Here is a 13618-nt window from a genome sequence, read left to right as displayed (position 1 = left end):
CATGTAATTAAATCTGTTTTTTTTTTTTTAAGATAATGCACTTCTAGGCAATGGTATAATAAATGCAGGGAAATGAAGCAGCTGCTCTATTTTTTTAATGTAACCACAAGTTTCCACTGCATAGAGCTCTCCAAAGCAACTATGTTGTGGGCTGAATGTTTTCAGGCTTTATCTCTGAAAATTAGTGAGTAAAAATAGTTCAGCCAGTTTGAAGTCCAAGAATGAAAACCTGAGTTTCTCTCTTTTGCTTTGTTTTTTAAAAAGTCGTTTGGTCAAATTGGCAGTGAAGAAAAATTGATAGAAACTATCTTCTAGAGCAGAAAAGTCTCAGCATTCTGGTGAAAATGAATTATCATTTGACTCTGTCATAAGCCTTTTTTAAAACAGCTATGAATGTACAGTTTCTTCTCACTAGGAACACCATCTAGCTTCCAAGTGCCTCGGTTTAGAGTATGGCACACTTGTTGAAGACTAAGTATAGTTAAGAACAGTGAAGAACATAGTGACGGTGAGTATGACTAGCATACATCGAGCAGCTCCTCTTAAAGAAGAGAGAAACAGAAGATGCAACACTAAGACTAATATTGACTACCATGGCTGCTTCATGTATGAAAATTACTAACATCATTCCTCTCAGTGCTCTCTGGATGTCAAAAATGGATTAAAAGCAAGATGCGCATTCATCCTGATTGGTAAGTAGAAATAGACACACATGTCACATGTACGCTTTTGCATACAGACTATCCTATGGAACTACGTTTCTGTTTGTAATTACTCTTAGAATAGTACACTACTAAGTGTGGCTATAGAGCTGTAGCTAAACAAAAGCTGATCTCTGACAAGCAACCTCCTAAAAGAGGGGGTGTACATGGTTAAGCTTCCATTCTTACTGAGTGACTAGCTGAGACAGTTAAAACTCGAGACAAGGGTAAAATGTGGGCATTTTAACAACTGATCCTTACCTTCTCTGGCTGGTCTTGAAGAGGAGTAGAGGCTTTGTAACCCAGCTGTAGCAACATTGCTTCTGCTGCATTTCTTTTAGCTATTTTCTTGTTTGGGCCTGTTCCAGTAGTAATATCATTGCCTACTTTCACCTTAAAAAGAAAACATTGATCATAATCACAACAAATGTAAGACTTCTTAATATCAGATGTAATAATCTTGCTGACCTACCAACAACTGTCAGCCTCTTTTGATGAAAATACAATCTTGAAAAAGTAAGAACAGTGCAAAAGGGGACTACAAATACTGCTTCACACAGAGGAGCTGGCTGAAATTTTTCAGAAGGTCCCCAAACTCATACCTCAAAGAGCCACATTTTTCTGTCTCTCTCTTCCACCAGCCTCTGTTAACCCCATTCTCCCCGCTGAACAACTTCCCCGCTCTTCCTTAAACAGGAAGAAAGCACTGTAGGATCTGTGCTTGCTCTTTCTTGTAGAAGCACTGCCTTCTTGTAGAAGCTCCCCGCATCATCGGGGAACAGATTCCAGAACAATGGAGAGACAAACAATGACCTGGAGATTAAAATTAGAGTGGTTTCTAAAGAAAGATGAATACCATGTTCATATTCCTCCCACTTTGTCGCAGGCACTGCAAGGAACATGGGGGCTGGGTCTGCTTTCTTCAGCACTTATACCTGACAAGCTTTTATCAAAATTATCTTTGAAAAGAAGTCTCCTCATTGGACTTGTGGCCTGTACTGCACAAAAGGGTTTTGACAAACAAGATGCCTTTCATAAAACTAAGAGAAATTAAAATCTCAGAATAAAGGCAAATTATAGACAATGGATATCCACAAAGAGTGAAGCTCTAGCTTATTCATAGAATGATTTGGGTTGGAAGGGACCTTAAACATCATCCAGTTACAACCCCCTGCAATAGGCAAGGACACCTTCCACTAGACCAGGCTGCTCCAAGCCCCATCCAACCTGGTCTTGAACACTGTCAGTGCCTCACCACCCTCACAATAAAAAACTTCTCCATAGTATCTAATTCCTTGGCTTTTAAACTCTTGAAGCTGTAATGTGTCTGGTTTGTGATATTAGTGTTGTCATTGCTATTCACTTATGCAATATTCATAGCTCTTGGATAGGTATAGTTCACTCTTTGCATTAAGCCATTTTATTTGCCAGATTTTTTCTTAAGAAAGTGTATTACCTCGAGGTGCTTTAAAAAAAGAAAACCAAAATAAAACAAGAATGATAAAATAGCCTAAAACAGTCTGGAAGGAGCTTAAAAAGTATTGTAAAAATAGTCATACACTTGTTAAATAAATAATAGCAATAAATTGAGTAATTGATGTTATACAATAATTATTCACTTTCCTCAAATTATCATTTATATATTTTCCTCATAGTTTTGATTTTTCTTTACTCAAATACTTATTAATTCTAAACACAGAGGATGTAAATAAATAATAGTGATCATGAATATCCCTTCTAAATACATATACAATTATGCAGAAAAGCTTTGTCTACCTAAACCAGAAACATTAATCATCTCAAAATGTAAACCTTATCTTCTACGCAGTTCCACGATCACAAATAGAAAATAGACTATGTGCTACAAATTTATATGCAATAAAATTGAGGGACTTTAATGGGACAAGACAAAATGATAATTTATAACATAGCTCACAATAAATCAATATGCTGTTATTTCTCAGACCTGTAAAACTGGTTTAGCTATTATGAAAACCTCTATCAAGGATTAAAGGTCTGACTACAAAGAGAAAGAGCTTTCTGAAATTAACTTTGGGAACAGAACACCAACTAATGTCATCAGAGGTTTTCTTGTGTTTATCTAGTAGTCAGGACAAGTAATTGGATCCATTTCATCACATCTAAACTTGCTCTTTGTGTGACAGATAAAAATGAACATATTATCTCTGGATATTTTACTTCCACATTCAATTAAATTAAATGAAAACATTGTTTAAGTAGTTTATACAAAGGCTTTTTATCCTGATAAGGTTCTTTGCATGTCATAATGAATTCACTGAGACTTCCTGAAGGTGGGAGAAACAGGAGCATGATTTCAGTGTGAAAATATTACAAAAGGGGGGAAAATGGAGCTAAAGCATTTAAAAGTATTCATAGCAAAGCAACTGTTGTATGGAATTTCTTTGACTTTTCTAAGTCTTCTTAGATAGGAGAGACTTCTCCATGTTCACTGCTTTTAACATCCTTTTTTTTATTCAAACCAAGGATTTTACCACTATTGAGAGTCCTCCAACAGGAAAAAAAAAATCCCAGCCCATCCTTCTAATACTGGACTGTATTGCACAGTCATCTTCTGACGCCTCAAGCAACCATCTCTAACTGCGGACGCTCCCATGGGAGTCTAAGCATGGAAAAAGGGACTGTCTGTGATAGAATTACTCTTTATTCAAGTACTTTCAGGTAGCATACAAAGTTGGAAATCCAAGTTTATATTCATAAATCAACTTCTGCAACAGAAGGATCCCAATATCTTCTTTTGTTTCAGAGACAAACATATCATCAAGAAAGACCACTGAGGTCCAAGGAAATTAAGATTGCTAGCCTATCTTGATAAACACGAAGGAGGGACTCAAAGATTTAAGTGAAAACATAATTAATTTCCTGGGGAAGGAGGTGCTGGAACATCATAAATTCTGCTTGTGATCAGAAGCGACATTTTGGTGTGGTTTGTAGACAAGTCAAAACATGTTGAGGTATGCTGTTCTGAATTGTTCTGGCACAAAACTACCCATGACTGAAAACACAAGAGTAAAGAACTCTTTCCTGTTTCTAATCTTTCTCAACCTGCTCTTGTGCTATCTAACAAAATATCAAGGCTATATCAAATCTTTGTGCATGTTCTTCATTTAAAACTTAAAGAAGCATCAATGATCTACTGTTTCTGTATTAGGTCCAGGGCCTTTAACTGGATGGGCTAAATCACTTGATGTAAGTTTGGTTTTGTGATATTTCAGATATGAACAAAGCCACAAAGAAACTGAAAATCTGAAAAGATTTATAACACTATTTTAAAAACTGAAATGCTTGGTAACAGGGAGATATTCATATCTATATCTCAGAATACTTGACTGTATTGCAATCCTCTGATCAGCAAAATCACACTTTTTTCAAAAAGACAAGTAAAAGTAAAAAAATCCTGAACCATCAGAGGTAAAGACAAGTGATAAAACCATCAGGTGTAACAAAAATAAGGAGTATAAAAAATGCAAAACTGCTACAACAAAAGCATCTAAAAAGCATGTAACCTAATTGCCATTTGTTTCAGAAGAAAGTTTAAACAGGGTTTCTGGTACTCTATTTCTTGTATAACTGACCATAAAGCAAAGAAAGAGCTAAACACAGGGAGATCCACTTGACATTATGCCACCATTTTGCTTGAGTTTGAACATAACATAGGAAGGGCATTATCTCTAATGTGATGGCAGATGATACCTGCATAACAAACTCTCGACGGCGAGGCATTCCTCTCTCTGAAAGAAGAACATACTCTGGCTCCTTCTCCTTTTTGGCCTGTTGGATCTGTGCCAGACGACTGATGGGATTCATTCCTTGACCATATTCTGGTCCAGTCTAAAACAGATTTAAAAGAAAGAACCATTATTTCAGCATATATCCATACAACTATTATGCTGCTGCAATGTCATTTACGAGGGTTACCTCTTCTTTAATACTGTCTTTAAGAAAATAAGAAGTAAACTCCTTCCCATCATCTGATCTGTTCTGAGACAGAAGGTAAGAATCCTCAAGCACAGAACTGTTGCAAAAATTATACCTCTATTGTCTGCCACTGTTGCAGGTAGAGTGGATAACTAGTATCTGTAAGCTACTAATACCCTCATGTATCTGTGGAGATCCTATGGGGATGGACGAAAATTGGTGGGTTCATCAGTCAATTGCATCTTATTGCGTTATTTCTATGACCTTCCCCTTAACACCTTAAAATAGGTTGCTACAGTGCCAGAGTATGCCATATGCTGAGGTGGGATTTACAAGGGGACTTAAAAAGATTTGCCATTTAACAAGGAAGCTGCCTCTCTCAGGCTTCCTGCCTTCCTTCTCAGCACTCTTGCCTTCCATTCTACCATGCAACAAAAGGTGTAGAAGGTTTTCTCTGTTTGTGTTACAGGAATTCACCCTCACAAAACTGTTACGTAGTGAAGCTAGAGATGAGTAACTCCAATGGTTAGAAATGTTGCATAGTGTGAGCCACCCACAAACTATTTCAAATGCTCTACAGATGAATCCTTACAATAACATGTCAAAATGTATGTCCGGTGGAGGAATTAAACTGATGGAGGGAAAACAAAAGGACTGAGAGACTGATCTGTCCAAGATTTCACAGACAGGTGAAAAACTGCAGTCCTTACAAAACATTTAGTTTTGAATTCTTTTTAATATGTTATTAATCACACAGCAAATGCTCTCTGAAGGCAGATTGCTATGAAAATATCTGTTTGCGGTTGATACAAAGAAATTAAGATCTAAAAAAATTATCTGAAGTCATATTTAACTAATTTATATACTGTAACACAAAGAATGAACTTGCAAATGTAAAAGACATTTGAATGTAGAATTGGTTTTATGTTATTGAGCTACTTCCTCTTCATGAAGCCATTTGCAGGATAACATCAGCATTCATGCTTGTTTGAACTTCCCAAATAAGAGCAAACAAGTGGTCCAGAACCTAAAGAGATGATCAGCAACTGAAGGCAAAAACCAGAGAGAGATATTATATTGAGAAAGCTGTGCAGCAAATCCTACATAGTGTAACTGCTGAAATTGTTAAGAGAAGATGTAGGTGAAAGAATTAAGACAATGTCATGCACAAGGGCAGCTGTGTGGGCAAGAAGCCAGGCAGAGACAAAATGCAGAGCAGGCTAAATAAAGTGCAGGCAATAAGATACAGCCTCACAAATATACATACAAATAAAAATAAGTGTTGTCACTTTTTTTGACACTCAAAACATATGCAGGTTAATTTAAAAGGAAATGGACATAGTGAAAGGATTTCAGGAGTCTGGCTATTCAAAAGATAAAAACCTTCTACATATCCAGGTTATTCTGACTATTAACATCTCTTTTAACTTGGCAAACTTCAGATAATTCAATGTAAAATTGTAATGGTAAATGGTACGTGGTAATGTGAGGTATTTTTTACATTCTTATACCCTTAGCATCTTTCTTGAGAAAATCTTTCCAAAATGAGACTGCCAGAGCCAACAGCCATTTCAGATCGTGCAGCTGCATTAATGCTGATGATTTTCCATTAAATAATTTTTTATGTTAACTTTTTCCTGGACGTGTTCGAGAATTAGATCTTCAGAATTAGAGCAGGAGACAGGTATTTAATCAACCAAGCTTGTTTTGACAAATCACTCATTCTGTTCTGAAGGCAAAGAGGAAGATGATGAAGGAAACCTTTGTGTTGATTTTCCCAACCCAGTTTTGCACTTTCCAAAGTATTTGCTTATTTTAAATGGCTTTTATGTTGGCTGCTCCTACACTCCTCTGCACTCCATGTACTGAGTATACAGATTTCCAATGGTCATACTTCTAGTAAAGCAAGTATTGATTTACTTATTTTTACAATCTATCAATATAACACTCGATGAGGGTGGAGTTCAAGCCATACTGGTGTAATACTGTCCATATGTCCATATTATGCAAGCCATGGGCATAATTCAGAAAAACTGAAGATTTTTTTTTTTAAATAACAAGAGGCAAATACAGAAAAAAAAGATAAAATTTAGGTCCTGAAACTATACTCTGATGTACAGATTTTGGACATGAAGGTTTCCTGTTTTTTTCTGCAATTCTAGTCTTAAGGTTCCTGATCTGCACAGTATGGGACAAAAGTGACTCTAAAACCAGAGAGAAAGTATCTCTCTATCATTATTTACATTGACCTAAAATGAGTATTAAAGCCTACACTAATGTACCCTTACGTATACCAAAATGGCTAGACAACATGCCAGACAATAGAAATTCATGTACAGAGAGTTTAACTACTTCCTCACAAAATGCTACTTCCTAAATTAAATGAAATGTAGCAGATTTCAGCCATTTCCAAAGCCTTGTCTTTTACATTCAGAAAACGATGTTAATCTAATTAGCTGTTCAGTACTGAGACCAGGTAGTGATGATTCACACATGGACACTGTGTGGCTGCTTTGGTTAGATCGTTTGGAAGACTAATTACTTCAGATGACCCTTTGGTTTTGTTATGAATTTAGGATGAGTAGACAAAATAAGGCTAGTCACTGCAGACTGATTGAATTGTAGAAGTAGCAATAAATTATTGCCACAAAGAATAAAAGCGCCACTTATGAGGCTTGAGCTCTCAAAAATCAAGAGCCTTTAAAGGAAGCCTCTTCAGTGCAGCAGGAAGCATATTAATAGCCTCTGAGACAGGGTATGTTTTAATGGAGTGAGGGTGCAAAGTCTGCAAGTTCTCCATGGGCTGGTCTCCCATTTTCAGCATTTTCTATCTATATTTAAGTGCTAGAGAGCATTTTCAAACACACGTTAACCTTAACACAGACACCTGAAACAGAAAATGTGTCGTCCTTTGGCACTTGGCAAGTGGCACAGTAGGCTGAGATGTCAACATACTCCTTCAAAACTTTCAAAAATTAAATTGAAGTTGAAGCCACAAAACTCCCAAATCCAGCTCCACAAGTGGAGGAAGCTGGACTCTTTCTCTGTATATCTAGTATTTCATATATCTTTCTTCCTCTTTAAACTGGGGATGGGGAAAAGACCAGGAAGAGAACCATCACGTATGCTTAGTAGGGTCTCCCAAAGAAGATGATGCTAAAACTTCACGTGGCTGTACAGAGCTGCTTGAAGGGTTTGATCCTCCACTAGACTTGGACCAAACCCCTGAAGACTTCAGTGTGAGCTCAGTTCTTAAGCTGAGCACTTTACAATCTATCATGTGTGAGAATTTCACAGCATTCTCAGAATTTACAAAAGCACAGGGATATTGGCACAGGCAAACAACAATATTGACAGAAAACGAGAAATAAGCCTTTATTGATTTTAAATCTGAGTAACTGTTACAGTCTGAGCAAACATTCTTAATTCTGTCAAAGATGGACACATACCTTCAATATTGTTTTTGGACGCTTTTTAAAGTAAAGTTTTGGCTTTTCAATCACAGGAAGAGGAGGAAGTTTCTTAAGTTCTTGTAGGACAGCTATTGCAGCACGTTTCTTTGAGAGTTTCTTACTGTTGCCTTCTCCTTCTGCAGTGAATTCTCCTACTGTAACTCGTGTAACAAAACTCTTCATATGAGGAGGTCCACTTTCTTTAATCACCTTTTAAGTGAAAGTAACATTGACTCAAATCACTCTACAAGAATATAACTTCATGTTTGTATCTCTGCAATGTTCTTAACTACTAATGCAGTTTTCCTACTAATTGAAGGCATTAGATGCCATTCCATAAAATATGGACAAACATTAATTATAGTATCACACTTGAGGACAGAAAATTAAGGCTAATTAGACAAAGCAAATCTATCGATTATGTTCAGTGTTTCCCAGAAAGTTCAGCAGACCTATGTTTTCAACAAGATTTATACAATAACACAGTACACAACAAGAAGGCATATTTAGACCAAGGCTGATGGTTTTTTCCTTGCAATGTGTTTCACATACTAGAGAAATTAAATTCATGAAGGTCCAACTGCACTTTGGCTATTTCTTTACATAAAACATGTTCAATACTGGATTTATATGGCATCACTTCAACCCATTCATCTTTTTTTTCTATTATCATTAAACAGGATCCTCATGCACAGTCCCAAACTTCAGTGTGAGAGGTGTGTATTTTTATGCTGTCCTGGCTGCCAGAGAACACAACCCAGAGCAATATCCTATACAGTTAAAAGCCTGCCACATTCTCACCTCCATGATTCTCAGCTGTCCCTCCCAGCAATACCACAACTCACACAAAAGCCATCAGTTCTGAAAAGATTCATTTACTCATTCCCTTCCAAACACATCAGGATGACACTGAAAAAAAAATCTTATGTACTTCTCCAACATTAAAAGTTACAATAATTTTGAAAAAAAAAAAAAAGGAAGAAGTTCTGAATGTACCTTCCTTTAGTTCTTTTTCTGTCTTCATTTTTACATACACCCACAATCTCCTTTAGGAGGCTGTACTGTTAGTATGCATTCACCAACAAATCACAGCACTGCAAGTGGTAAGGTAGCCATCTCTTCATGTATGCACCCTATACTGGTCTGGACAATGTCTATCAGGAATTAGAGATCTCACTTGGGAAAAGGTTCAGTTATTTTGTTTGATGGGCGGAAGTAACTGCCTAATTTAATCTTTGTTACATGTAATGTGCATAAGGAGACATTAGAGCATCTGACAGGCATCTCTGCATCATCTTCAAAATCAATACAAATACATATGTTTTCAGTAGGCAGAATTACATCAAACCATTTGTTGAAATGTAATGCTTGAGTGCAAGGGAATTGAAGTAAAGGTGCTACGGCCTTCTTGGTGTAATAACTACATTTTTAACAGGCTGAAACCTTCAGCCTTAATATTATTACAACATGTTTTGTATTAAGGTTCTTTTTATCAAGGTCATGTCCCTTGCATTATTTAGTTTTGCTATTACACTGTAATGAGGTCTCCTTAGGCTTGTATTTCTTTTTTAAGCTCTCTTTTGTGGCAACTTCACCCAGCATACACAATTACCACAGCATTTATCACTAAAAAGACACAAAATGAAAATTAACAGACAACTTTGTCCGCATTTTCCCAGAATAAGACGACATCTGTGCCAGCATGGGATTTTGTTGTTGCAGTCCAGCAGTGTTCCCACACTTAAGATTCCAGGTAATAATTTCAGAAGCGTTTTCAAGATTGCCTCACTTCAAAGGTGCCCACTAATGTTCACCATGTGATAAGGTAGAAGTGCTTTTGGGACCCAAGCTGAGCCTCAGGAAGCTGCACTGCCTGCATCAGAGCTGGGACAAGCCCAGCACCAGGATCTCCTTCTCTCAGGCACAGTTGGGCTTCATATCAGTGCTGAACCTCTCCATCTCACTGCAGCGTTTCCCTCTCTGTTTTAAAGGCATATCTTAATCCATCCCTGGACATTGCTCTCCGGGTATTACAACATGTTGGCTGGAAAACATGCCTAAATTAACCTTACTAAGGTCCTTAATCTTTTTGTGGTCTTACTAATACCATTATATAGATATTTCTACTTACATGCAATATAATGTATTAATAAAACATAAGAATGTCTATAGTGATCAGATTAAAAAGGACAAAATAACATGCTAAACAAATATAACTGCTGAGTTCCTAAAACATAACTTTCATATAAATTCTCATATTCGTATAAACGCACACAAATATATATGTAGATGTAGAAAAATGTTAATATAAAACCTGATTATATTTTCATATACATGAAAATGTATTTCTTAATATAAAACTAATGTATTCGGGTGTGTTTTTCATCTTTTAAACTTTTTAGTATGTGACACAAGGTAAATAATTGCCTGGAAAACATTCAAAACTGTTTCTTTGTTAGTGTGTAAATGAAAAAAAGTCTGTGTTGTCAATGGAATGAACCCCATAGGATTTAGATGGGATCTGGATCAAGCTAACCATCCAAATTTGGTAATTTAACAAAAATAATATTTACCTAACAGCATTTTTGGTTAGCCCCAGGTTTTAGATCTTTTTACTCCATATGATTTCAAACAGTTGTTCTGTAAGCCTTGGGACAGAAAACACTGAAAAGAAATTCAGCCTTTACTGTGCAAGAGCACTATGTGCATTAGTACATTAAACTATTTCCTCAGTTGAAAGACACGACCCGTGGACCAAATCATGACTAATTTAAAGCTGAGAATTTGATTAAAGGTGACAGTTCAATACACTTTTCTTTTTGTGTTCCACAGATTTAAAGAATAACGCCAGCAAGAGAAAACACATGGGGCCAAAACACATCTAAGGTCAAGTTACATCAAAAGTGAATTTGGCTCAATTTAATGAATCATGCTAACAAATGAAAAACAGCAGTACAACTACAACGAAAGAGCAATGCTGATTCATCTATTAATGAAACTCCAGGTAGGAAATTCAAAAGATTATGACAAGATTAAATGGACATAAAAAAGAAACCAATAATGGAGTAGTCAAAAAGCAGGTCTACAAAAACATGTCACCTATATCCAGTGATTATTAAGAGCTTTCAAAATACCAATATATTAATATATTTCCATATGCTGTGCAGGCATACCAGATTTCCCCAGTTAAAAAATAAAAAATAAGGCTGTATGTTTTATTAAAACTGGAGTAAGGAACAGTGATTGACCATCACGCAAAACCTGAACAAGAGCTGTTCAGTATGTCCATCATCCAGTCTAAAAGCCTTAATCCCCAGGAGAGAAGGAGCTAGATGGGTGTGAGACTGCCTACTGAGAACTTGCTCAGTCTCCCAGCATCAGCAAATTAGTTAGTTCCTGTTTCAAAATACAGAATCTCTGCCTCACTGTGATAAGACTGAGACACAAGGAACTGCAACTCTTTTTTCCCAGAACATTGGAAGGAGATGGAGGAGCAGAAAATCTACCTGTTCAGGCACTCTATCCCCTCACTACTGATACTGAGAATAAAGAAATAAAATAAAATAAAATTACTGTATTTGCTATTCTAAAGAAAGAGCACTCTAATCCAAAGTAATTTTCCCTTTTTTTACTGAAAATAAAATGACAACCTAAAACATTCCAACATGTTCTAATAATTGAAGCTGTTGACTTCAGTGATGTCCTTTCAGCTCTCCCAACTCCTTACTCACAAATCAGAAATAAAAACCACATACGTTGCAAAAAAACTGAAAAAGCAGGGTTTTATCCTACTGCCAAGGAGGGAATAAGAAGCAAAATGACCATTTTTCAGCTATTCTAACAATTCTTACAGCAATCAGTTTTGTACCCCTCCTTAGAATTTGTTCACTGAGAATCACAGAATCATAAGATGATTTGGGTTAGAAGTGACCTTCAAAGACCACCTAGTCCAATCCTCCTGCCATAAGCAGGGACACCTTCAACTAGATCAGGTTGCTTAGAACCACATCCAGCCTGGCCTTAAGTGTCTCCACAAATGCCTTAGAGGAGCTGTGTTTTGACTTAAAAAGGAGCATGATTAAAAGGTTAGCTAAGGATGCAGCAGTGATAAGTATGGGGTAAAGCTTGTTCTTTGTCAAAATCTAATGCTTTTATTTTAGTTAATAATTTAATAAATAAAAATTCCTTAAAACTCATCCTAAAGTTCCTAGTCAATTAAAACTAGCCATATTATATGAAACAGGGTAGACAGAAGAAACCCACAAGGTTCTGCATGCTCTTGCTATTTTCCACTTCTTGTGCAATTCTGAGGACATGTTTACATAGAACTTTACATATCTTTATGGCCACTGCTTCATTGCATAACACAGCACTGTTGGAACATTTGCTAAAGCTTTGTCAGACGAAGAAAAGGCAGATCATTTTATAGCTATCACACACACACACACACACACAAAATGTCAAGAGTAATATCAGAGAATGCTTTGATGCCTGCCTGGAATAACACAAGACCATTTGTAAACAAAATCCTATCAGAAACATCAGATCCTGGGGATTACCCACAACTGTTAAGTATTTTTATTGAAAGATAAGCCAGTACCAAGTTCAACCGAAACTATCAAGAATGTTACCTATACTAGATATAAGGGCAGAAAATAATACAAAACCTGTCAGGAGAACAAGAAACTACTTTTTTTTTCAATTTTGGTAATGTTTTTTGGCAAGTGACATGTCAGACTTTTCTTATACCAAGTTATCTCTGCCTTCATTGTCTATTTGCCAAATGCTCTCCCTTAAATAAGCTGAAAAAAGGAATAAAATTAAGAAGACATCCGAAGCACTATCCCTTTTTACTTTCCAATCTCCAAGGTATTCTCTGACACATGACCATACACCTCCTTGCAGTTTAGTGTAATGATTTGTATGGAACTATTCAAAATACTTTCTAAATGCTCAAGAAAGAAAATGATGTGTGAAAACTGAAACATTAATTATGAGCTTCCTTTCTGAAACACAGGCATGTGTTTCCATTATGCCTGATCTTATAGAAGAGTTATGTTCTTTATATGTAGTTGCAAATTGAAATCAATACCCCCAGACACCCCAGTTTTATCCTCCAGATTTTACATTCTCTTAACTTTTTAATTACTCTATATCACATAGACCATACATATGAAGCATGTAGCATTTGTTATAATGAGGAATTCCTTAGTCAAAACCAATATTCCTTATATCTCTTACCTTCCGAGGGATTTCTCAGATCTCTAAGGTCCAAATATCTCATTTAACATTGGCCATTACTCAGTTTAAATGTAAAACAAACCCCAGAAATATAAAACCTTAAAGTGCCACTTACATCTGCATTTTCTGCATTACAGAGAAAAACAAAAAGGGAAAAAAACCCCGAGCTTGAAGTGTGGTGGCTCCTACCACAACAACGTTGGATTTTTACAACCAGTTTGTATAAGAACTTTCTCAACAGAAAAAATTTTCCTGCTGCTATTCTCC

At 36.3% G+C, this 13618-nt stretch overlaps 1 protein-coding gene across 3 annotated transcripts in view; it reads right to left on the bottom strand.

The window, feature by feature from the left end:
- The window catches only part of STAU2 (staufen double-stranded RNA binding protein 2), a 168699-nt gene that overhangs the window by 99201 nt on the left and 55880 nt on the right, over positions 1-13618 (bottom strand). For all 3 annotated transcript variants that reach the window (XM_005150805.3, XM_034065075.1, XM_034065140.1), the window contains exons 8-10: positions 8108-8320; positions 4434-4571; positions 963-1094 (exon numbers count right to left, since the gene is read on the bottom strand). In XM_005150805.3, the coding sequence (XP_005150862.1) occupies positions 963-1094; positions 4434-4571; positions 8108-8320 (483 nt within the window). The remainder of the gene's footprint in view (positions 1-962; positions 1095-4433; positions 4572-8107; positions 8321-13618) is intronic.

The sequence above is a fragment of the Melopsittacus undulatus genome, chromosome 1 (genome assembly GCF_012275295.1).
Source record: "Melopsittacus undulatus isolate bMelUnd1 chromosome 1, bMelUnd1.mat.Z, whole genome shotgun sequence".
NCBI lineage: Eukaryota > Metazoa > Chordata > Aves > Psittaciformes > Psittaculidae > Melopsittacus > Melopsittacus undulatus.
The sequence above is the reverse complement of the archived record's forward strand: the minus strand, read 5'-3'. Positions and strand labels throughout refer to the sequence as shown.